Raw genomic sequence first — 26870 nt, 5'->3', positions numbered from 1 at the left:
ATTCATTTAATTTGATGGGCCCCAAAATAAAAGGAGATCCTAAAATATACTCTTGCTTTATCATAAGAAAAAAAAAGAACATTATGTTCCTTTAATCGACATGAAGGCAGTTTTGAAAACCGATGCCATTTAGGTGCCTATCTATGTATTTTTTAATGAATAAGGTACAGGGACTAATAAATTGAAGTAGAGAAAATTTGGCATCAGGCTACTTTTGTGAGTTGCTTGGACTTAAATTTGCAATCCCAGGTCATCTCTGTATAGGGAGCATTGAAATAATTGATTGATCTCCTGACCAATGTGTACAATTATTGAAAACTATTAGAGGGCCAGTGGAAAAAGGCCAGTTAAAGAAAACAAATACATTGAGAGAAGGGAAAGACTAGGAATTATCATTCCCCAGCCTTTTCTGAAAGAACACTGGAAAGAAATCTTCACAAAATCAATTTGCAATCATTTGAAGAGAAAGTTTTTTTAACTAGCTAGCCTGACTTTATAAAGGACAAGTCCTGTCATGCTAATCTAATCTTCTGAGATGAAAATGAAAGGCCAGATAGATCAAGGAGAAAGATTTATATATAATTCATTTAGACTGTAGAATGCTTTGGATATGATACTATATGGTATGTCCATCAGCCCCTACGTCACTGCCTGAGATAGTGGACATCAGAGGCTCGTTGTCCACCTGAGGACAAGTCTAATGCTGAGTTCAAGGCTAGTGTTACTTATATTTCTATTCACAGTCCAGTATTTGGATTGAAATGCATGGGTATTTAATTTGCTTCCTGTACAGAGCTGGTGGGGGAACTGGCAAAGAGAGAGAGAAATACAGAGAGCTTAAAAAATATAGCTGTCCAGCAGTGGTGCACTCTGTTCTCATCATTCCTATGACACATATTCTAAACCTCATGCTATCTTAGGAAAGTCATCAATTGTTCTGTATATTTTGATCTTCTAATTGGCTCACCCTGAGGATGAGGATGATGACTTATACTTCATCTCTATCCTCTACAGCACCTAATAGGCATCTAATAAATATTCAATTCATTAGCAAGCAATTAATAAGATTATAAAGTACCAGTTGTGTGGTCCAGTGGAAGAAGACTGTAGGGTAATTAAATGTACCAAGTCCATCACTATTTAGCAGTCCCAGAGTGCTAGTGAATGGATGCATAGGAGTGAAGCTTAAGAAACTCATGAAAATAATCTCTGCACCATGCTAGGCAGGCGTTAGACTTTTACTAGATGACTGTGATAATTCTATGGTTCACAATTAAAACAGGAGATTTAGATGGGAGCTACAGAGATAGATTAAAGGAAGCTTGAGGATGTGTGGTGCTGTGGTTGAGTGCATGCATTCTGAAGTCAGATCTTGCAAGGTTCTCAAACCAGCAGTGACCTTGGGTGAGTTACTTAACTTCTCTAAAACCCGCTTTCTCTATTGGTGAAATGGGAGAGAGTAATAGGGCTTGCTTTGTAGGGATATGAGAATTACTTGACATAATGCATATATAGCATGTAGTACACTGTAAGCAACTCAATAAATATTGTAATAAGAACCATAATAAGTGGGAAAGAAAGGGGGACTAAGGAAAAAGAGGCTGAGATTAAGCATAATATTAATCTTTACACACAAGGTGCTGACAAACCATTGTCCATCTTGACCTCAGCTTGATTTAATTCCATAAAATTTTTGAGAGTCTGTTGTGTGCCTTTCACCAAGGAAAGCATGAGAGCCAAAGGGCTTACTCTGCAACATGGTAGAATCAAGGTAGACAGACATAGGGAAGGATTTCTGAAGGTCAGGATTGCTGGACTCATTGACATGTGTAACTAAGGAAAATTGTGGAATTTTCTTTGAAGACTTGGAAAATAATCTAGTTCCACTTCACCTTCTCCCAAACTGGTTTAATTGTGGTCTTATTCTGAGCTGGACTAGAGTGTTCTCAAGCCATTCTAGTTAATGTCTGTTCTTTGAGATCTTGGGCTGGCGTTATTTAACAGAGAGTTTAAGCTGTGCTTATAAAAGATCAACATATGGGCACCTTTCAGCTGTACCAAATTAACATCAGAATGTCATTGCTGAGCCATGAGGCTGCCCCCTTTTTGGTTTTTTAGCGTGGATGAGAATTCACAACCAGCTAATATGAGCCTGATAGCTTCAGAGGTGCTTTACTGGCAGTTCTAAAGATAATGAGACTGTATGTAAGACTCATACTTGTCTGGAATGATTCATCTATAGGCAAGGGCCCCACTGTGAAGGATCCAGATTAGAGGTTAATAAAGGCTACATCTGATTATAACAATGGCTCTTTACTCCAGAGACTCTGATGAGGATGGGTGAAAGGATGAGCTCTGAGCTCCTTTCTGTTTGAAATGCTGATTGGAATTTTCTTTTAAAGAGCTCCTTTTTCTGCTTGCATGCTTCCATCAGAGGAAGAGTATTCAAGTGGAATGCTGTGAACTATAGAAATGTTGGAGACGACTGAATGTGGCTTAAAAACAAACAAACTTCAAAATAGAAATGAATAGACGGGCCATCCCTTTGCTTGTCAAGTTCTTATTTGCAGGAAAGATCTTGCCAACTTTGATATCTCCCTTGAGCAATGGCTACTGCTTATCCCTGCTTGGCCAATCTTCCAGAGTCAAGTTGAGATATGGATAGCATTTCAGCTCCCGAAGGCCCCAGAGGAGAGAATGGAACCACTGGTTGAGCTAAGAGTGTAGGCCTCTTAGGATATTCCAGTGAGGTGTTTATCTGTGGAACTAGGGCTGCGGGAAAAGAGAGGCAAAGAAGGAAGAAGCCTCAGCCTGGGCGGCAGTGCTGACTACAGGAGTGACAAGATGGTTTCCGGGGATGTTGGCAGGGTTGGTACTGCTAAGTCAGAGGGGACAGGCTGGGCCAGAGAGAGTGACCCTGGTCTGTGTTGGAAGCTGGATCCACAGCATTCGGTACCTTCTAAGCCAAACATTCCTTCTGTGTATGGAGAGAGAATTGGATAGGCTGTTTTCTAGGAAAACGGACAAGACTTTGTGGTCAGAAAAATAGTTTCAGTGTGATTCTCCCTGTTTCAGGTTAGGAGGTGGGTATCAATTCTAGTAGATCGTGTTGTACTCTCAAGGAGACTCCATATACCCATGCCCCCCAGAGCATGAAGGAAAGAAAATGAAGGGTAAGCAATTAGGAACTCTGAACTCTTAAAGATCCATTTTTACTGCTGATAACCATCATCCGTAAATGAGGCATAGCGAAAGTAAGAGTTTAACAATTTTGGAAAAGAGCAATATTCAATATAAAATGAACAAAGAAAATCTCAAAGTTGGATGCATCCAACCAAACATTGGACTCCATTTTCATTCTATTGTAGGCCAGGCATACTGGAATCTGAACAATGAGTCTAGGGATGGTCAGAGAGCTGGGAAAGACTGGACTTAACTTTGCCATGTGGCTGCCTGCCATAGAATATGGGCCAGCAAGCTCCGAGAAACCTATTTTAGACCAAATAACCCACTCAGTGTGATTCAGACTGGGAATGCAGGGGTTTGATATAATAGTGGACAAATCAACATAAACCTGTTGGCACTAATAATGTGCTAATCATCTCACTGTTAAGGGCAGGTGCACAAAATACTGGGATTAGAGCAGCCTAGTCAGCTTTAGAAGATGTTGGTGAAAGGATGGTACTTGCCCAGTCTTGGTTTAAAGGTTGGGAGGCAGTGCCTGGTGGCTAAAGTTCCAAGTCTTACAATCAAGTGAGTCTGAGACAGGCAGGTGCTGACAAGCTGTTAAAGATAAGTAAATATATTTTTAATCTGCCTGGATGCAATTTTATTTTCATTTCTGGAGGCCTTCAAAAAGCATTGTCTCTTTTAGACAGAGCACCAAATTTATTTGAAAGATATGAATAAATTCAAAGCTGTGTTTATTGTGAAGAGCCATACTTCACTGTGTGTGAAGTAGTGATCAGTTTTCCAGTCCAGGGACCTAGGAAAACCAATCACTGGATGTTTAGTGAGAAAAACTTTCTCAGAAAACTTCTTCCTGTCATTGGAGACAATGGCTTGTTAACCTGTGCCAAGGGAGCATGATTGGTCCAAATTCTAAATTCAGTGATGTTTAGTCTTTCTATATGGAGCAGGGACAAAAGGACAAAGAACTCTGTATTTTCCAGGGATCCACATGTATGAATGTAATCACTGCATCTAGAACCAGTACTTTTGTTATTTTTAGCAACAAATGAGGTACTAGCACTCATAGCTTGATAAGTATTGTGTCCTTTCTATCCTTTCCCTCTCAGCACCTCCCCACTTCTCCACTCCCATTGGTATATGAACGTGATGTTCTGATCAAACACGTATGAAGAGATCAGAATGTTAATTTACTTGAGACAAATGTCAACATTTTTACTCTGAAAAATGCTGCTAGTACATCAAGTACCATCACTGACTTGTAGTTAACCCTGTTCTTTAATAATAATAATAATAATAATAATAATAATAATAATAATAATTCTGTAAACTCTACCCTCTCGGCTTAAGTTAAATGGAAGCAGTTTGATGGCACAGGCAGTTTTGGATTTAGTGTTTCATACCTAATAAAATATTTTTGTTCTCCATTGGTTTTCTGATTCAGTTTTATGATGTCCTTCTTTTCATCCCATGAAATGCCCGGATCTATATTAGTGTTGAACACACTTGATTTTGTAAACTTGTCTAAATAAGTTTAGTCTGATATTGATAATCTTACTGCCTATTAGTACTGTTAGTTTAATATTTATGCTATTTTTCTCTATCTATTTTTTAAAAACTTTTCCTATTCCCCCACGTCCTTACATTTATTTAAAAGCACATTTATTCAGCCACAGAATTTGATTGTGGCGGAACTTGTCAGCTTGCTCTTTTATAGAAAAGAACCTCTTAATAAAAATACAAGTCAATCTATCTGAGAGTTGTTTTGATGGGCATAATGGGGAGCCATAAAGAGGAATTTTCATTTAAGATGAAATAACCCTGTTAAAATTTTGGCAGTCCGGATACCTAACAGAAGAGCATACACACATTCTAGAAACTCTCTTAGTATTTGCCGGGCCCTTTGCCCTCTCACTTAATTCTATAATTCATTTGGGTATCCTGGTGAGAGAGGATCTGCCTTTTATTCTTCCCTCTTCTTGCCCTGTCTGTTGTTTATAAGCTTCCTTCTTGCTATAAAAGTCTCTGAGACCTAGATTCGGAAGAACCTTGTAGACATTCTCAACATGAATACCTTTAGTTTGTTTCTCAGCTCGGGTTTAAATTTGGTGATTGAAGCACATCCAAGAGGGAGACTCAATCAGGGAGTAAAATGGGGCACAATTTAAGGAAAAAACAAAGTTATCTTCTGAAAGAATACATAAGAAAAAGAATGCTAGCTTCTGTGGAAGTTATTTGGTTTTTCCAGAATGGCTGTTATACTAGGCGAATCTGCTTGAATTTCCATTCATGGACTTTTGAAAACCCAGAGTGTTCTCCTTTGAATGCAAGAGTTTAAAAAAAGAATGGATCTGGCATTTAACAGGCAGGAAAGATCATGATTCTCCACGAGTAAGCTTCCATTGTGTGTTTCAGTCATGATATTTCTGATTAATGGCAGGGCTGGAGAATATTGGGCATTTTCCCTGTCTTGCAAGGCGTTGCTCACAAAATTATGACACTATTCAAACGCACCCTAAATAGCTAACACCACCCTTAGTCACCTGAAAAATGATGATGTAGAATGAGAATTTATAGTCACCAAAGAGGGAATCTCTTGGAGTTAGGTAGGTAAAGAAAATCCTTCCTTTATTTTGGGAGAGAAAGAGATTTTGTCCCCATATTCTGCTTTTACTCTGTGCTCAGTGTGGAAGAAGTAAAGAAGAAATATCCAAGACTTTCCCTTGGGGCAACTGGGGTAACCCTGACCTCTCACCCCACCATTTCTACACTTGCCTTCTAAATCTAGTGGTAGTGGAGAAAGGTTTCAGTGAAAGTCTAGCAGTTCTAGCCTTTTATCAGACACGGATCCTCCTTAAGAACTGAATTTAGAAGGTGAACAGAAGAATTTTCTTTACTCATATACTAAGAGGAGGGACGAGAAGGAAAATCAGATTTATTTAATCTGAAACTACAATAATGTCCTATCAGGATCATAATCCCTATGATGCTATAAAGTAATAAGATTTAAATAATGAATTACCTTTTTTTTTTTTTTTTTTTTTGAGGAAGATTATCCCTGAGCTAACTACTGCCAGTCCTCCTCTTTTTTGCTGAGGAAGCCTGGCCCTGAACTAACATCCGTGCCCATCTTCCTCTACTTTATATGTGGGACGCCTACCACAGCATGGCATGCCAAGTGGTGCCATGTCCACACCTGGGATCTGAACCAGCAAACCCCGGGCTGCTGAGAAGCAGAACGTGCGAACTTAACCGCTGCGCCACTGGGCTGGGCCCCACCATATTTTTTTTAATTCAACAAATATTTACTGAGAGCCCACTGTGGGCCAGGCACCATTCTAGGTGCTGAATTACAGCAATGAACAAACAAGTATGATTTCTGGCCTGTTGGTGTTTACACTCTAGTTAGAAATAGGCAGTAAGTTCATAATAAATCTATCATGTAGTCTGTTAGATAGTGATAAATGCTATGGAAAAAACGAAAAAGTGGAGCAGGCTGAGGGGGTTCCTGTGACAGGAAAGGGCAGGCATTAGTATTGCATTACAGGGTCAGGATTGGGCTTTGTTGAGAAGGTGAGGTTTTAGCAAAGACTTGAAACAAGTATGTGTGTTAGGCTTGTGGATACCTGGATAGCTGGAGGAAGTGTTTCAGGTGGAAGAAATAGCTGGAATAAAGGTCTGGGGCAGGAACGTGCGAGTACGTTCAAGAAAGGTGAGAGTGCATGGAGGAGAGTGAGAGGGAGAGTCTGGGGGTGTGAGATCTGAGGGATAGTTGGGGTTCAAATCAACAGCATTGGCTTTTTCTTTTTAGTGGGTTGGGAAGCGATTGAGCGTTTGGGGCAGAGAGTAACATCTTATTATTTAAGTTTTAAAAGGACCCTCCTGCTTCTTTGTTGAGCATAGACTGTAGGGGGCTGGGGTAGAAGGAAGGATCCTCCTGCTTCTTTGTTGAGCATAGACTGTAGGGGGCTGGGGTAGAAGGAGGGAGGCCCGTCAGAGGCTCTCGCAATGATTGGGTGAAGGTTGATGGCGGCTCAAGCAAAGCTGATGAAAAAAGGTGGTGTTCTAGGTACACTTTGAAGGTCAGGCAATCATGGTTTCCTGACTGATTGGATATAGGTTTCCAGAGAAAAAGAGGAGTTAGAACTGGAGGGAGAGAGTCACCTTTAACTGAAATGGGAAAGGCTGAGTTTCCTTTTGGAAATGTTGGAGATAGTTCAAAGATACCCGAGTGGAGCTGTGGAATAGGCAGTTTGATATATAAGTTTGAAGTTTTGGAGAAGGATGTGTGAGAGCGATTGGCATTTAAATGAGTTTAAATCAGGAGACTGAGATCTGTGAGGAGGTGACTGTCAACAGAAACAATATGAGGACCAAGAATTGACCCTGGGGGCTTCGGCTTCAAAAGGTCAGAAGGAAGAGTAGGAACCAGCAAAGGAGACAGAGAAACAGCAACCACTAAGGCAGGAGGAAGGTCAAGAGAATGCGAAGCCCTGGAAAGCGAGGGAAGAAAGCATGTCTAGGAGCTAGTGATCAGCCATGTCAAATGCTACTTATAGGTAAAAATGTCTGCATGTGGAGGTTGGGTTGGCAATATCAAGGTCACCAATGCCTTTCACAAGAATCATTTTAGAGGAGCAGTGGATTCAAAAGTCTGGTTGGACTTAGTGTAAGAGAGAATGGGAGAAGAGGAATTGGAGGAAGTGAGTATAGATGATGCTTTCAAGGAATTTGCTGCAGAGAGCAGTAAAATAGTGGCTGGTAGCATTTTCTGCCTCTCTGGCTGGCTTCAAGGGGGATCCCCCTCACATTTTATAAAAGCCCAGTTTATATATAACTATTCAGGCATCCCTTGTTTCTATGAAGTAGATATGTATCATCAGCATAGAAACCAGATGAGACTGTCAAGGCCATTTCAGTTAATCTCCCACCCAATAAAGGAATTTTCTTTATAATATTAATACAATAAATATTTAAAAAATTTTTCATTTGCAACCTAGAGATCCATAGATGAATAAGGCACAGTTCTTGCTCTTAAGAAACGTATGTTTTTAATGGGAGGAGGCAGGCATATATGCTTCCTGTGTGATAAATATTATGATAGAGGCACATCAAAAATTTTGTGAAAGCATAGGGGAGAGAGAACTAATTAATATTTGAACTAGGTCTTGAAGATGAGCATGACATTTTCCAGACAGTGTGTTGGGGAGAATCCTTTTACCAGATAATAATCCAGTTCCTGTTTGAATGCTTATAGCAACAGAGAGCTCACTACCTCATGAGGCCCATTCAGTTTTAAATAGCTATAATTATTGCAGATATGTTTCTTATATTGAGCCAAACAATACCTTTTAATATTTCTACACCTTGCTTCCAGTTTTCTCCTGTGGAGCTAATGGGCAAAGTCTTACCTTCTATCATAGAAGTCATTTCTGTATTTGAAAATGAATATCATGTTCTCTTTTAAGCCATATCTTTTTCATATTGTAAAAATGGAAATGGCTAGAGTCTCAGGTTGGGTTCCATGGGAAGCAGAGTCTGAGACCAGGTTTAGTGTACCAGAGGTTTATTAGGGAGTGCTCTGCATATCAACGCCATGAAAGGAAGATTGGGCAGCAACGAGCACAGGGAGAAGTACAGGTGTGATGCAGTTTTGATGGACGCTCCAGCCAACCCTGTGGGAAGTTCTGAAGATAGGCTGCTCCTTCAGAGTGAGGGCAAGAGGACCAGGTCTTTATATTTCATGACATCCAGTCATTCAGAGCCATTTACCCTGGGGAGGGGACATGACTTTGGGTGAGGTGGTTCTCTTCAGCTCATGCAGTTCCCAAAGTGGGCTGACAGTTGAAACCACTTTCTAGGGGCATTATCAGCAGGTGGAATAATTAATCCTTTATGTCTGAAGTGGATCTATAGGGGATCTGGGTGATGCAGAGGAAAAATCTCATGTACTGCTAGTTTTTTAGGCAGTTATTTTCTGAGACAGACAATAGAATGAAAAAGTACCTGTTTTTGTTTCTTCTTACTATTGAATAAACACTATGCACGTCAGAGTGATGAGGGTTCAATATAAGCATTCTAGACTGATGGGGTATAATGTATAATTGACACCTGCTCTGTTCTAATTGCTCATCTCAGTCATGGTGACCCTGCATATAGGAATGCTTTAAAGATGCTCTCAAGGCAAGTTGAGGAAGTACATTTATGCAATAAATTTGACTGGGAATCTTCACTAGGAGGAAGAGACTGCTCCAAGGACCCTTACACATCAACATTTGGTAATGACATTAGGAGATAAAAGTGTAAGTGGGGAAGCATAGTGACCTGCAAACTGAATTATTTCCCTGTACATCCTAGAAGATGACACTTCTTGTGGTGATCGCAATGCATGTTGGGTGCCTGCAAAGATGGATGCGTGGCCACCAGTCCTTTCCACTCCATGCACACATGAAGATTGCTCTTTGATTTGTGGCGGTGACCATAATTTGCAAAGCCTGTCACTGCTTACAACTAATAGTTAGCCCAAAGCTTTGTTGAAAAACAGCCGTCCCATTACCAATTGCTGTACACCAGATTGATCTGTCAACTAAATTAATAAGGTTGGACCACTCATTATACTGGGAAATGTTTGCCCAAGCTATAACTCTGTCTCTTGATTTCTGTTTTGGCTTCATTAACCTCCTCTTGGTGCCACAGATAAAATGGTCATGTAAGGCATCCTTATTTAATGAAGGATTGGCAGGATAAAATGGTTGAACTGGACATTGGTGGGAGCAGAGGAGTCAGACAAAGGATGATTGTGGAGAATGATAGAATTAGAAGGTGAGATGAGGCTGTGGTGGGGGTAAGATGGAACCATATTAATATTTCTCTTTTCTTACTTTCACCATACATTGGCTTTCTTCATGTAGTAGCTGGCAGTTTCTTTAGGAGCTCATTTATAATTGTGAAAGAGTTTCAAGAGAAGATTAAGAGAGGGTCAGGTTGGTATATAAAATAGTGGTTTTCTTTTAAATTCGATGTCATGAGCATGGGCTCATTTACTATGGGCCTGCATGGGTTTTTTCTCAAAGCTACTTCTAGCTCTGTATTTGTACTAGCAGTGGTTTCACTGTAGATGGAACTTTGTGGGTATTCAAGAACCTCCTTGTGATAAGCTATGTTCATTTTTCATAGAATGGGTAGACTTAATTTGTTTACAATTGGGGTCTCTTTCATCCTAAGCCTGTACATTTTAAGGTATGTTTGGAAGCTTTTGTCACTTTGTTATATCCATTGAGCTTGGGAAAACTCAAGTGATGCCTCATTTGAGAATCCCCAAAATTCCCTTTAGCTGAAAAGATAACAAGAAAAACAAATGGCTATTTCTTTAAAGCAATAGCCCTTCTGGGTGGGTTATTCTGTAGCTGGCCTTCCTTTTCTGTTGTTGTGGCTCTCTGTAGGCCCCCGACAAGTCTTGATATAATTAAGCTTTGTTGTCTTGGATTGCCACTATATCCTGTAACCTAAGGACTAAGTCAGCTTCACCTGAAAAGCAGTGCTTTTGTTGTAGTTGGAGAAGACCAGGAGCAGGGGCTGGCTGAGGTTTGGAAGGTACAAGTATGAAATCATTATTCTATTCTGAATTCATTCCCACTCCCATCCCAAACAATTCTCAGTACCTAACCCTCTCTACTTCTCTGAATTGCATGGTCCTATGAGGCTCCTCTTTGACTGTATGTTTAAGCCAGGGGAGGGAGCCATGATAAGCACCATTTTACCCTTAACAGAAAGAATCACCCTCAAATGATTAAGCATCTACTGTTACATTCTGGATAGCCTGTGAGAAATGTGAAAAGTTTAAGTCACATGAAGCAAGAAGCTCTGGCAGAGCTGAGGGGCTGGAAGCTTTCATTGCCCAATCAGGGTCTTTGGACACGAGCTGGATATTTCCCAACCTGTATTTTTTTCAATAGTAGATGCCCCCAAAATACTTAGCAATTTCTCAGCTATGCAACAATATGTTCCTGAACTAAGAAATCACTGTATAATTTTGTTTAAAAGCCTGGTCTCTTGTAACTGTACTTTGAAGCTGTAGTCTGGGGGATAGAAAAGAACTGCCACTTTGAGAAAGACACAATTTTGTTAGCCTGGATTGTTATACAATGGAGATGAACCATCAGATAGAAGATAGGGGGCACTGACCAGGAAAAGAGATGCCATTACCCAGGAGGAAGTCAGGGGAAAATGGACTGAGAGAGGACAGGGTGAGAGGGTCTTTATTTTGTGGTTTCAGATTCTTCTAGCTATAAGGTGGAGATAAAATGCAGAGCTTAACATCTCAGAACAGCAGGTGAAATACAGCTGAAAATGGGAGAAATTTAAAATGGCTTCTCCCTCAAAAGGAGGGAGAAAACATAAGATGCTTGGAATTGACAGAGGATTATGTGTGTAATACACAGGTCAGACCGAGACTTTAGACATTATATAAAAAAAGAGAAAGAACAGTCTTCTATTTGTTGCTCTCAAATAAAGCTTAATCATATATAAGCTTGAATACAAGGCATTCTAACTTGTGGCTTAGATATACTGTTTGTGCCTTACTCTAACTTGAATATCTCATTATCAAAGTAGAAGATAAAGAGAAAGCTAAATGTGCTATTAATTTAACAGTTATATCTTTATGGAAAATGTACTGACCAAATCTTGTACTATACATGCTTCTCCCTAATAACTACATCTGAGTACCACCCATTTGCTGGGCCAGCGTTCCTATACCACCTCCATGGGTAGGTTTAAGGGTAGATGGATGGCATTTTGGATTATTCACTCTGATTGAGTGATACACATCCAAAATTGATAAGTCCAAAAGGTTTGAATAATGGGAAGTGTGTGTGTGTGTTTATATAGCTCACTTGAAGGTAAAACCTGACCTGAACTGACATGAAGCTGTTTAGAATCTTTATCCCACTTTATATGTTTTACTATAGAAATATTAACATATTTGATTTTAGGAAGCTGCCCTAGGTTTTGCAGTAGCCCCAAGAATTTCAGATAAGGAAAGTGTAGACCTGTATTGGTTTTTTTCTAGAGTCTAGGAGATAGTTTTAGGAAGAATGGTATTACAAATGTTCTCAATTCAAACACATCCAATTTTAAAGGCATTATATGAAAACGTAAACAGTGAACACAAACGTTTGTATCCACTTGGTTCAAACTCTTCCTTATGATCTTTGGTTTGAATTTTCTCTCTCTTTTTTCTTTCTTTTTTTTTTTTTTTTACATTTTTCTTTTTCTAGGATGAATCCTCAATGTTCTTCCAGTTTGGCCCATCAATTGAACAGCAAGCTTCCGTAATGCTCAACATCATGGAAGAGTATGACTGGTACATCTTTTCTATCGTCACCACCTACTTCCCTGGCTACCAGGACTTTGTAAACAAGATTCGCAGCACCATTGAGAATAGCTTCGTGGGCTGGGAGTTAGAGGAAGTCCTTCTGCTGGACATGTCCCTGGATGATGGAGATTCTAAGATCCAGAACCAGCTCAAGAAACTTCAAAGCCCCATCATTCTTCTTTATTGTACTAAGGAAGAAGCCACCTACATTTTTGAAGTAGCTAACTCAGTAGGGCTGACTGGCTACGGCTATACGTGGATTGTGCCTAGTCTAGTGGCAGGGGATACAGACACAGTGCCCTCAGAGTTCCCCACTGGGCTCATCTCTGTATCCTATGATGAATGGGACTATGGCCTCCCTGCCAGAGTGAGGGATGGAATTGCCATAATTACCACCGCTGCTTCTGACATGCTGTCTGAACACAGCTTCATCCCTGAGCCCAAGAGCAGTTGTTACAACACACATGAGAAGCGAATCTACCAGTCCAATATGCTAAATAGGTGAGTATGGAACAGAGGGCACACTGATGATGGAGGTTTGCAGAGAGCTTCTATGACTGGGGTTGGAGGTTCAGAAACTGTGGGAAGAGTAGTTCAAGATGGCAGAGCTTTGAAGGCTGGCCTCTGGAATGGCAATTTGTCATGATAATGGGAGTGTTTCAGATCCAAAGCTTGTTGTACTATGTTCTTGTTTTAAGAAATACAAAACAACTCCCACTTTTTGAGCACTTATTATGTGCTAGGTGTTGCTCTGTTTTGCATATTTGATCTCATTTAATCCTCAAGACAACAACCTCTATTAGGCACATTTTTAAAATTGTTTCCATTTTGCAATACAAGAGATTAAGACTTGTAGGTGTAAATTGTCCTAAGTCATGCTGCAGATAAGAGGTTCAGTTTGGAGCTGATCCCTACATACTTGGTCACTGTGAAAGATGCAGTAGATGTAGAAATGAGGGAAGACCAATCCACCTACCTTTGGAATGCTGCTGTACTAAGAAGAATGAAGAATAGATTACATGGTTTGTAGGCACAGGAAGAGGATTCTTCCCGTGGTTTTTCTCTCCTTTGCTTCTCTTCACTCTGCCTTTGAGAGTAAGGGTACTGCTATAGAGGCAGCTTTCATGGTTGTTCTTAGTCTGGTTTATTCAATAAAAAGATACGGGTGGAGTTCTGCCCCCCTGACCTCACCTCATAGTCCAGCCATGACTGCAGCACATCCTCTTAGGAGTAGTATGTGATTGTGTGGGGTAGAAGATTCTATTCTGTGCTTTTGTGGTTTTGTTATTTGTGTAAAACAGCTGTGTGTGCACATTGTAGAAAGTCTAACAATGTAGAAGAGCATGAAGAAGAAAGTGAAAATGACCTTAAATCTGACTAACCAGAGGTAATCATTGTTGAAATGATTTGTGAACATCTTTCTAAATATATCCTTGTGCATGTATACCTATGTGAATATAAATCTATAATTTTACGTAAATGGAAATATAACTATACATGTTCAGTAACCTGACTTCTTTCACTCAACAATATGTTTTCAGCATCTATTTTAAATTTATTATGAACTGTCTCATGCACATAGAAAGGTATTCAGGAAAAATAAATACTCAGGTAGCCACCATCTGGCTTAAGAAATAAAATACTAGAAAGTGTACTATGGAGAGATTGAAGTATATCTAGTATAGGTTGAATATGTACCTACTTACGCTTGTTTAACTTCTTGAAGGGGGTTGAACTGTAGCCTCTCAGCTAAGCTCCTAATTCAGAGTTGAAACTAAAACTAGTTTTCATGTAGCTCTATCTGTGATCCAATCCTAATATTCTCCTGCCTTGAAGTCGGCTCTTTCTGCCATCCCTAGCTATCACTGTTTGTTTGTATAGACTGTCTTGGTTTTCTTCCTCCCTCTTGTCTCAGGCTCTTTGACATGCTCTTCTTCCTTTATATATTGCTTTTAAATATTGGTGCTTCTCAGGGTTCTGTCCTAGATCATCTTTTCTCATCCATTGCAAAGGATACAGTTAATATCTGTATGTTCCCCCAAATTGACATCTCTGGCTGAAACCTCTCCCTTGAACCCCAGGTCTGTATCTCTCATTGTGACTAGATATTTTCCTTTGGATGCCACAGGGGCTGAGAACACACCATATCCAAATCTGAACTATTTTCTCCTCTCCTGTTAACCCTCCCACCCTCTTCTACCAAGTATGTACCACCTATAAAGGGTACATCCTATTACCCAGTTGCCTAAAATAAAAATTTCCAAGATGTCCTTGATTCCATATCCCTGACACCTCGTAGCCAGTCTTGCACCATTCCATGGATTTCCTCTGGAGTGCTTCCACTTATTTCATGCCTGTAACATATCCCAGTCCATCTCTTCTTACCTGCGTCGCTGCAGGGCCTCTTAAATATCTTCTGGCTCCCAGTTCTGCTCTTTTTCAATCTATGTTGCAGCCAGAGTGATCTAAAATGAAAATGTGATTTCATCACTCTCCTGCTTAATACCTTCAGTGACTTTTCATTGCTCCTGTAATAAAGTCCCATCTCCTTAATGTGGTTTATAAAGTCTTCCACAGCATGGGCCCCCATATCTTTTCAAAATTGTCTCATGCCACTCTATCCCTTAACCACTACATTCCTGCAATACTGAACTTGCTTTAATTATTTGAAGAAAGCATGTTCTCTCTCACATCCGGCTCTTCTGTCTGCCTTCATTGTCCACCCCAGGTGCACCTACCCACCAATACACAAATACAGATGCTCCTTTAGCTGCCTCATTCTGTTCATTTCTCAGGCTTCAGTTTCGCCCTTGCTTCCACTGGGAAGGCTTTCCTGAACCCTGGCTAACATCACCCTGTTATATGCCTTCACTGCATCTTGTACTTTTCCAAGAAAGCCACTCTTTCAGACGATTGTAATTACATGCTTTATTATCTCTCTTCCCTGTCAGTTCTGTGAAAGCAGTGATTTTTCTAACTCATTTCTGTGTCCCTCACTCCTATCATAGTGTGTGGCACAGAGAAGACACTTGCAATGAATGAATGACATCCTTCAAGACACTAAACGGGGGGCTGGCCCGGTGGTGCAATGGTTAAGTGTGCACGTTCTGCTTTGGTGGCCCAGGGTTTGCCAGTTCGGATCCCGGGTGTGGACATGGCACCGCTTCGTACGCCATGCTGTGGTAGGTGTCCCACATATAAAGCAGAGGAAGATGGGCATGGATGTTAGCTCAGGGCCAGTCTTCCTCAGCAAAAAGAGGAGGATTGGCAGCAGTTAGCTCAGAGCTAATCTTCCTCCAAAAAAAAAAAAAAGACACTGAACTGCCCAGTGCATATTTACCCCACTGGAGCCTTCTTGTTCTGCTCCTCTTTGGAAGATAATAGAAATTTCCTTTAAAAACTTTGTTTATTTGGTTCTATGCATTTATATTTTCTCCTGCTGTTTTTAGTGTTAAATTCAAATCTGATTCAGATTATTTTACCAAACGTTTGTTCATTAAACCAAAGCTAACAGTGAAAGACTATAGACTACAACACCTGCCAAACAACACAAGGAGATCAAGTGGGTGTCTCCTTAAAGTCCATAAATATGGTCCAGGAATGTCTGCCTTTATCTTAAAACTTCTTCTAGGTAACAGTGATCTGCAGACTATTATTATTTTCTATTTGGCTTACTTTACATTAGAATGTAAATGTTATCTCTGAAGGCTGATTTCTAGCCACTATATCTTTAAAATCACAATTAGTTTTAACCTTTGTTACCATCTCTTGTTGCCACTCAGGAAGGTGGCCCTCCTCGGTCCTCTGTTCTCCTTCCTTAGAGGTTGTTGTCACTATGGCCACAAATGCCCACCTCCATCTTCTCAAGTGTAGCAGTCCTAAAAGGAACAAGGATTATACAGTACAGATTATTCATAAATTCCTCGAGTACCAATGGAGAGCAGAGAGAGAAAGAGTCTACCTTCACGTGATTTCTTAGTGTAGTGTTTGAAAGTGTCTTCACTCTCACCAAAGTGCTTCTTCACTAAGATATTTCCTCTGTGAACTTTCTCTCCTGCCCTAGTTCCCTGACTTTTCTGGGGTTCTGTACCTGACTGCCTGTTGGGCATCTTCTCTTGGCTGTCTCCCCTGTCCATATACCTGCATCCATTGCTCATCATTCTTGTCTTTTCCTTCCCCACCTGCTTAAAGCAGCTTCTCATGGTTCCTGAATCCAGTCTCTAGGCTCTTTTGGAAATATTTTGACACATTTTTCTATCAGGACCCAGAAAGGATGGGGGTCGACTAACAGGGAGTATAAGGTGCTATCTCCACAGTTTGAGCTATTATCACTGGGCACAGTGCTCTCAAAACATCAGTGGAATTCAATTAAGCACACTTAGTGTAAACTTCTTCCACTTATCCTCATCTGAAATCAGACTCTTGCCCCCCTTGGAGCTCTGGTCTCACTAGGGTCACTCTTTTAAATAACAAACCAAGCAGCCACACCATTTAGCCACAGCAGGAAATCTTTGCAAATAAAATTGTTGGAAATGGTTGGTTGTTTTATGAGGATGACTTTTCCTTTGGCCTGCTGCTCCTGTGTCTGCAACAGCAGCAGCTGGGAGGAGGGCTCCTCAGGAGTTATCTGGGAGTGACCCAGTCCCAGGATGGCACTAGGAATATAGAGTTAGGAAATGGCTCCTCTTCTCACCTTCTGAAGACCCAGGAGCATTAACAGGTCCTGCCCTCCCCGGAACATTGTAAGGGGAGATAGGGCTCTCATTCATACCTGACCAGACTGTGCCTTTCTTTCCATAAAAGGGAAGTTTGTAAGGCTAGATTTAGGGAAGAGGGCCAGGAGGTTATAAGATATGCCTGAATCCCAAAGAGAGACACATTGAAGTGATTTACTTGCTAGTTACTGAAGGAAGATTTTTTTTTAGAAAAAGAAAGGATATACAATCATACCTTGCATAATGATTTTTCAGTCAACGAATGACAGACCACATTTACAATGGTGGTCCCATGAGATTAGTACTGTGTAGCCTAGATGTGTAGTAGGCTATGCCTCTAGGTTTGTATAAGTACACTCTGTGACGTTTGCACAATGACAAAATTGCCTAATGACGCATGTCTCAGAATGTGTGTCAGGTGTTAAGGGATGCGTAATGACTGTATAAGCATTCTTAGAGAGAGTCCTTAAAATGAACATTTTTAGTTCACTATCAGATGAACGTTATTTATCAGGTGTCACTCCACATTCCTTACTGATAACTTCTGAACTCCTTGAAGCTTGGCCAGCTATAGACATGGTGACTATTTCCAGATAGTCTCTAGGCTACTGGACAAGGCTTTTTACCATGGTTGTGAGAAAAATACAGGAATTCAGTTAAATTTGAATTTCAGATAACCAACAGATGATTTTTTTTTTAGCATAAGTCTGTCCTAAATCCTGATAGTAAAAGATAATTTGTTGTTTATGTGAAATTCAAATTTAACATGGCTCCTGTATTTTTGTTTGCTAAATATGACAACCCTACTTTGTACACTAATAAGAATGAATTTTCTGTTGAAACTTTGTAGCATTGATTTATGCCTTATTAGTAAATGTATTACAATGTCCTATACCATAGCCCAAGCCATATGGAGTGCGTTTTATTCCAATGGAGAACTTTATTTTATTGAAAGAGTTGGAAAATTTCTTATGTCGTGCATTCTCTAAGTAAAGGATCTTGTTAGTTTCTGAGAAAAGTCTGAAAACCTTTTGGTAGCAGATAATTTGCAAGTGTTTAGAAAGTGATCAGGCCAGTTGTCTAAACCTTCTTTATACCCCGAACTAGAGAAGAATCGTTAGCTATTAGTAGGCACATGTCTATATTTTCCTTTATCACTTCCCCAACAGTTAATGCTTATCTCCTTCTCAATGTGCTCTCTGATACTCTGCCAGACTGTTTCTGTACTCAGGTGATGGCGCGCCTCCCAGTCACTTCTAGGCTCTCTTTCTGTCCTAAGCACCCAATGCTCCTACTCTTCATAAAGAACAACTTTTGGAACTTGTAGAAAAAGCAGATGCTATTTGAGATGGCTGGATGTCAACATAGCAAACCTTTTTTGAATCTTGAGTAATTATTTTTCCCCAGTGTCCTCAGTTTTCCTATTGAACATTTGTTTTGCACTCTGGCCCCCAAAATTCTTCCTTCCTGGTGAAAGTTACCACCTCAAAAGGCCATAATCTTGAGGCTGGCCTGGTGGCATAGTGGTTAAGTTCGTGTGCTCTGCTTTAGCGGCCTAGGTTTCATGGGTTTGGATCCCTAGTGCGGACCTAGCACAGCTCTTCGAGCCATGCTGTGCTGAGCCCATATAAAGTGGAGGAATATTGGCACAGATGTCAGCTCAGTGACAATCTTCCTCAAGCTAAAAGAGGAAGATTGGCAATAGATGTTGGCTCAGAGCCAATCTTCCTCAAAAAAAAAAAAAAGGACCAGAATCTTCCTCCTAGCCCAGCCTTTGAGAAATGGGAATAACTGAGGTAAAGAAAGGTGCTTTGTTAGGTTCTTATTCAAGGAGCTGAGGTGAACCTGTGATGATGTATCTCCTATAACCTTGAGACAGACTCCCCAACCTTGGAACTGTTGTATTAGCTGAAATGATCTCATGGGATGCCCACTTGACTCTCTTGGTCTGGAAAGTGCTCAGAGGTTAAGAAGTAAATGAGGAATTGAGTCAATTAGTTTTTAGACACTATAAGCAAGAGCTTCTTGGTCATTACCCATCTCTTAGTTGTTATTCCTGTTCATGGAATGCCAAGCATAGGCAGATTTATGGTAAGGCAAATATATATTATAGGTTCACTTAATATAATTTATGCGTCAACCAGTCAAAACGTTCTGCGGATGCATTGTTATAAGTGGACTAGCACACATAGTGGCCCTCCACCTGATTAAAGAAATCCACTAGAGTCTAAGGAAAGCTACATTTTCATATGAAATGTTTAATAAAGCAAGACACACCTGTGTATATACAAAGAGACTTTTCTCAGTGGTGTAGAAGGAGATATAAATTGGGAAAAATAACTGAAGAATCTCATAACTATCCTAAAAGATATAGTCAATGCTTATTGTAATTCAGGCAAAGCAAGCTTCAACTGTTCATGGAAGAATGACTGAATGTGAGGATTATTCAAACACTTATGTTTTCTTCCAGACTTTCACATTCCTCATATAAGATTTATAGATGGTCAGTTCAGTAAGTGATCTTTGCTTCTTTCTCTTAAATTCAAACCCACGAGAGCATTCTCAAATGTTTAACACTGAGGCCCTTACATGATTCTTTCCTTAATCACTATTTAAATCTATGGCTGACTTGTAAAATTTAAAAGTTACCCATGACATATATGGTGTTTCTTTCCTCTTTCTTCTCTTTCATTTTTCTCCTCCTCCCCCTCTTCCTCCCGCTCTTTTAATTCCTCTTCTTTCTCCTCCTTTAAAAAACGATTTACAATTTGGAGGAGAGAGCAGGATGATAAAGAGGGGGAGTGAGTGGGGAAAGAATTCCATTCCACTAAGGATACTTTTGACGGGGAGAGAATGCACATCTGTGCTGGGAGAGAAGACACAGGTGGTACATTGTCTATGGGAAGGAACAGGATGTCTCGAAGAAGAAAGAAGCAAGAGCAGAGTAGGACAACAGCTCTTAGTGGAAAAAGTAGACAGGCCTTATTCTGAATAACAGATTCTGCCTCAGAAAGGATGTGGGTTGGTGGCAATGGTAAGGGTAAGAAGAGAGTCATAAAGTATATGCTCAAAAGCAGCGACTTTGTCAGCCAGCCTGAGGAAGTTATTAACTCCAGTATTAACTCCAGTGTTGGTTGCCTTCCTGAGTACTTACTATACACTCGGCATTGTGCAGGTAGCTAATTTGATCCTTGCAAAAATCCTGATCGACTCAAATGGGCTTGGGAAACATTCCCTGATCACCCTGTTTAAGAGGCACCTTGCACTTACCACCCTCCCAAGCACTCCCTATCCCCATCTCCTGCTTTATTTTTCTCTGTAGCACTTATCTGACATACTGTATATATTTATTTTTAAGTATTCTGTTGTCTCACTCATCTCGGTTGAACTCAAGCTCCACGAGAGCAGTAGTTTTTTAACCTCTGTGTTCTTGGCACATGCCTGAAACATGTAGGCACTTGATAAATATTTGTTGGATAAAAGCATGAATGAAGACAGGAGTCATGATCCCCATTTTACATATTTTTAAGAAACCTGAGCCCCAGAGACCCCCAGCTTAGGCTTTGTGATGCTGGGATCTGGCCTGGATCTGCCTCAAGGACCTACATTTCAGCCCCTCGTGGTGCTGCACATTAACCAAGCTTCAAAGAAATCTCGGCTTCACTTAAAATCAGAGCATTAGAGTTGGAAGAGTCCTTGGTGCTCATCTGATCCCACCCTTTCAATATGTATATTCTCACAGAATAGACAGTAGAGTGAAGAATGAATTTTTACAAATGGGAAAACAAAATCTCAGAGTGGTCACTTATCAGTCAGAGGCTGGTCGGGTACAGAACCTGATGCTCTTGATGGCAGGAGCAACACTCTTCACAGAGCACGATGCCTCTTAACTGCTTGACCATGTCCTCAGAAGGGCTGGCAGGCAGCCAGGGCTTTCTTGTTAACCTTTGCCCTGGTGTGGTAATGTCCCCATGATTCTTGCTCCCTTGGTTCTTACCTAGACTAGGGTACAGATTCACAGTTAATGGGAATTGAAGCTGGTGTTATTTAGGCATTGAGTGGGAGTCATTTCTCCATCTGCTCTCTTTTCCCACGAGGAGATAAAGGCTGACTGTGTTGGGGTAAGGATGGGGGCAAGTTGCCAGAAAGCTAGAGTGCTGTCATTTATGGTTACAGACATGGGCTGGAAGCCTGAGTGAGGGCTGGACCACAGCTGGCTGAGGTCAGCTTAACTAACATGAGCTTCTTGAGAGCCAAGATGGTTTTGTGGCTTTTGCATCTATATAAGACCTCATACATTTTAAATAAATAATAGTTTGAGACTTTCTCTTTGTTTCCTCTCCAAGGAAGCTGTCAGGGATGCATAGATGGTCATCTCCTGGAAAGAATTCTCCAGGACCTGAGAAGGATTTGGAAGGAGCAGGGTGTTCAGCATGACTGACCTTCAGCAGTGGTTGCCAAGGGGTTTGAACCAGCACTGCAGACAGGGGCATGTGTAGAATCCAGGAAGAGGGTGGCAGCAGGAGCTGGGATAGAGGAAGCTTCCCTCAACTTTTCAGGGGTTTGTCACTGGCATATTCTTTTCTGGGAGGGCCTGGTGGGGTTAGTGTGCCCAGACTGGCACCAGTCCCCAAGCTGGGCCGGCTGGTCACACATGAAGGAACTGCTGCTGACAGATTAGAGCTCCCTGCTGTTGAAATCTGTTCCCTCTTGTCCAGCTTCCAGCAGCAGCAGCCGGCCAGGGGCTGCCTACTACCTCCCTCGCTGCTCAGGCTTTTTCTTTTCCTCATTCATTACTGCTTCACACCGCCCTCCACCTTTCTTTCTTTGTTCTTTCCCATCTCTTTCTCTATAGGGTGTTCTCTTCATTGATCTTTTGCTGCCACTCTCTTCTTTCAGTCAGCTTTCATTTAAAAGCTTTAAGGGCTTTCCTGCCTAGCTTTCTATGTTTGTAAATGAACATATGTGGAATTCTTGCATGTACATACACGTATTCATGTGTGCATGTATTATACATCCATACAGCACATATTTATGTATGTACATTTACATCTGTCTAATGGAGTAGAGCATTATTAAGAGAAATGGATAACACACTTTTACATGTTGCATTTCCCCAATTCTCCCTGCTACTGAGACTGTTTAGTTGACTGCATAAGAAGAGTATTGCATTAGTCGAGTATGGGATAGAAGTTGGGAAGAATCCTTTCATATGGCTTCCCTGGAATTAGCTCTGGTGAATATCAACAAGATTTTTCCTTCCAATCTGATTCCATTTTTAAAGTCTTGATGGCTGTAAGGATGGTTGCTAAGAAACTCTAGCACATTTATTGTTTGGGCAAAGGAGATAGACTCAGTAGTCAAGTGGTTCTGTATACTTTTAAGAAATCCATAAATGTCTTCTTTTTCTAAATGAAAGATCTTCCCTGAGGAAGCAACAGAAATAGCCATGGAAGCCACACCATGACAATACCATATTCATTCTAAGTGGTCCTTGTCATAATTCTCTGAAAGAGATCACAGATGGAGTCCAGATGAGAATATGTATCAAAATACATTGAGTGTTTGACATAAAACTTGATGATCAAAAACTTCAGTTTATTTTTATGGCCAATGATGATAATAATAAAAGTGACCATTTTCATACAGAGAATCTTCTTGTATATCATCTCACTAAATCATTACAACAAACCTGTGAGGGCTTCTTCTATTCACTACACAGATTGACAGTGGATATCAACAGAGAAAACTCAAATACTTACTTCCTTTTAATTTTCCCAGTGGCATTTCCAGCACTCCCACCCAATTTTTTTTTTCTCATTGAATAAAAATCTACCAGGAACTTTTGTTTAGGCAAAAATAGCACATTAGAGTGTCATTATAATATAGTTCATTATTACATAGGTTTTATTTACATATCAAGTTCTCTCATTATTGAGTATGTTGAGAAAAAGCCAGATGTGTGTGTGTGTGTGTGTGTGTGTGTATTATAGACTATGACTTAAAATAGTGAGGATCCCACAGGCTACACAGAGTCATTATTCTCATTGCTGTGTTACCACATGTGTTCACACAAAGACTTACCTCTTTTACCTGGCAGAGGGGAGGTCGCATATTCAACAATCTGATGTATCTAGAACATAACCAAGAACCACAAAGAAGGCCAAATTGGGCTTGGAGCTAAAAATCACTGATGTAAAGTTCTTTCCCTAAAATGACTGTGGTTTATTTTAACTCAGAGCTCATTTACTCTCATTTTATACATACTTCTAACTGCTAAGAAGCTTGTGGGGCAATTGGATTAGACATGTCATAGAGTATCAATAACCCTGTTTAATAAGATACATAAACATATTTAGGTGGTTTGTTCAGAGGTGGTACAGTAGCTGCATGATCATCAGGACGGAAACTCCTGCAAGCTTTCTCGTTTTTTTGTTTATTGGGTGTGGCCTCTATCCCCATGCCCAAGATGGCTGCCGAACTCCACTTTCAAGCAGCAGATTGAAGTCAGGAAGGTGGGCAAGCCCTTTCCTTTTTAAGGAGATTACCCAGAAGTCTCATACTTTACTTATAGCCCATTCCTTAGAAAGCAGTCAGTGCCCACAGCTAGCTGCAAGAGACGCTGGGAAGTTTAATTTAGTTTAGTTTTTAACCTGGGCAGTAATGTACCCAGTTAAAAATCAAAGTTCTGTGAGCTAGAGAGAAAGTTAAGGCCGTGTCTTTGGTGGGCAACTAGTAGTGTCTGAGATACGTGTTTATCTGATTTCCCAGATAACAACAGCTTAGAAATAACAAACATGATGAGAGTCAAGTAGGCAAGCTGATAGCATTAAGAAATAACAAACAGAATGATAAGGTCCTGAAAATATTAGAAAAAACCAGTGGGAGACCTTGAAAGGAATGCTTGTCTAAGACTACTTGGGGAAAATTGTCATATACTCCCCAAAAGGTATATCTCCCCCGCCTTAAAGCATCCCTGTATAGCAAAATTGCATAGTCATTGTTGGGTCATCAATAAGAGCTTAAAATTATTGATTATCTTTGGTTTAAGAAGTCAGAGAACCCTGTAATAACTTTCTGAAATTTTCCGTTTAAAATGCTTCCTATAATCAAAAAAAAGCTTGGTACTTAAAAATACTAAGCTTCAGCAATTTAGAAAATTTACTTTAAAAAAAGGTAATTGAATGAATACTATGTGCCAAGGGCTTTATATAGCCTCATTTAATCTTAAAAGTACTGTACAGCAGCATTACCACCTCCATTTTTCAGAGACAGAAACTGCGATCCAGAAAGGTGAAGTTCCTCTTCTACTTTACTTACAGATAATGCTGGGTTTCACACACAAGGCTTTATGAATTCCGGGCGTACTTTGCCCCATGCTGTTCATCCTTCTGAGAACGTCTTGGTACTCTTTGTATACGAACACATCATTAACCTGTGGGACAGGTGGGTTTGTAATAGAGTTTCCTTTCCCGTCCTCTCTGCTGAATTCTTGTCCTGAAGACTAGATCATGCGACATCCCGAATCAGTCTGGGGACAGCATCCAGAACACACATGTTAAGGATGTCCCAGACTGAGCCTGATTATTTTCCTGTCTGTCCTGAAGTATGTCGCATCTCTGTTTACTGGCCTTACTTTGATCTTGCTTATGCCTTCCCTTGCTGATTGGGAAGGATGATTGTTTTTTCTTATCTTATTCTTGTATATTACAAAGTCCTTTTACCCACGTATGGAAAAACAGCAACGTAGTATTTGCAGACCTGAAAGTCCTTGGAAAAGTGAGAGCAAGACTTTCTGTTCTAAAATGTGCTAGGGCTCCCGGAGGTTACAGACACGTTGAACATACTGTCAGGGACATGTAATAAAACAAAACAAGACCTTGGCCTCTGTCATGATTTACAAATGTCCTCCAGGGCCACTATTTATTTTTGACAGGTCAGATAAGTTTGGATTTGTTTAAGGGTGATGCTGCGGCAGAGATTGGAGAAAGGTAAAAGCAATGCTATTGGGAGTGAAAGAGATGTGACATGTGGAGGGCCGCTCTTCTGAACCTCACAATATTGCTTTCACTGATAGGGACTTAGTGACAAGGTCAGTAGGTATTTTGACTCCCTGTTATGTACTGAACCCTGTGCTAGATGCTGGGCATACAGACAATACACATCATCCATTTGATTGGCCTCATGAAGAGTGGGCGTCTGCAGAGTGTCCTTTTAATTTGCTGGTTTGGATTTATTTTTCTTGTAACATAAAGTGAATTGCCTAAGAGGCTAGCAGAATGAGCCTAAGAAACAGAATCAAAATTTCAGAATATGTTGGCTAAAAATATCAAGAATTTTCTAGTACTTCTGACACAAGGCCATGAAGGATCCCTTCTGATAGAGAGCAGGATAGTGGAGTTGAGGAGAAAAGAACCATTCTAATATAGCTGATTCTAGCTTAATTCTTGATGTCGTTGTCACAGATTATTAGCCATGTGCAAACTCAAAACCTCATAAAGGAATATTCTTTTGAATATATTAGAACCCCTCCCCCACGTGTATACACATGCACTTTGTGCCCTCACTCACAAGTTTAAAAATAGGAACCGTGGTGTTGCCATGACTCCCAGTGCTACTCAGCGGCCTTCCTTTCCTTTTGATGTGATTTCACTTCAGAACACGATTTAGCAAGGATTCGGCTCAGAGCGGCCTCTAGTGGCTCAATCCTTAGGGAAGTTCTTCCTTCACGGAACATTCAGCCAAATTCTAATATTAACCTGTGTTAACCAACTTGAACACTTGTGTATTCTGAACCATTCTCCATGTTATCAGCTTTTGACAGCATCTTTCTCACCAGCCATGAGTAACAAACCAGCTGGGACCTACTGTGTGCTCAGAACTATGGGTAACAGTCCAGGAGTTCACTGTCTTGCTGGGGAGATGAGGACTGCATCCCACAAACACTTAAAGAAAAGTATATAGAGAGCAGGGCAGGGAAAGTGGGTGGTAGAGGTAGTGATAAGCGAATGAAGTGATTCAAATAAAATATGTTTCCTATGATCATCAGAAGTTAACATTTTTCGTTTTCAGATAAAGGAGTCTTCTAAAATTTATCACCTGATACTGATTCAACAGCCCTTAGGGAAGTGTTGATGTGCTGACTTGCTCCCATGCTGTCTTTAGTTTTGTGTTTTGAGTTTCCTGTGTTAGTGCTTTGCAGTCCTGACTGCACGTTAGAATTCCCTAGGAAGTTTTAAGTAACTGTATACAGATCCTGAGGTCCCACCCTGCAAAACTGTGTTGACTTAGAAAGCAAGGGAGTAGGGACCTGGGAACTGACATGTATTAAAAGCTCTCAAGTGGGTTCTAAAGAGCAGCCAGAGTTGTGAATCACTGTTCTCAACTCTCCTGTCATTTTTGTGGCCCCAATGACCAGAATAGGGTGAAAGGCAATGATAGCATTTGCATAAATTTGGACTTGATTCTAATGAAAGAATTCCTTCCTTAGATTCTTTCCTGACGATGTCTAAAATTTGTTGTCCCTCTTAGCGCTATGAAACTCAAATTCTGGAAAGGGGACAGGATATAGGCATATCGTCAGTGGTGAT

At 40.5% G+C, this 26870-nt stretch overlaps 1 protein-coding gene across 2 annotated transcripts in view; it reads left to right on the top strand.

The window, feature by feature from the left end:
- GRIN2B (glutamate ionotropic receptor NMDA type subunit 2B) overlaps positions 1–26870 on the top strand; it is a 402696-nt gene that overhangs the window by 213417 nt on the left and 162409 nt on the right. For both annotated transcript variants that reach the window (XM_014740731.3, XM_070269931.1), the window contains one exon: positions 12468–13066. In XM_014740731.3, the coding sequence (XP_014596217.2) occupies positions 12468–13066 (599 nt within the window). The remainder of the gene's footprint in view (positions 1–12467; positions 13067–26870) is intronic.

Source organism: Equus caballus, chromosome 6 (genome assembly GCF_041296265.1).
Source record: "Equus caballus isolate H_3958 breed thoroughbred chromosome 6, TB-T2T, whole genome shotgun sequence".
Lineage (NCBI taxonomy): Eukaryota > Metazoa > Chordata > Mammalia > Perissodactyla > Equidae > Equus > Equus caballus.
The sequence above is the reverse complement of the archived record's forward strand: the minus strand, read 5'-3'. Positions and strand labels throughout refer to the sequence as shown.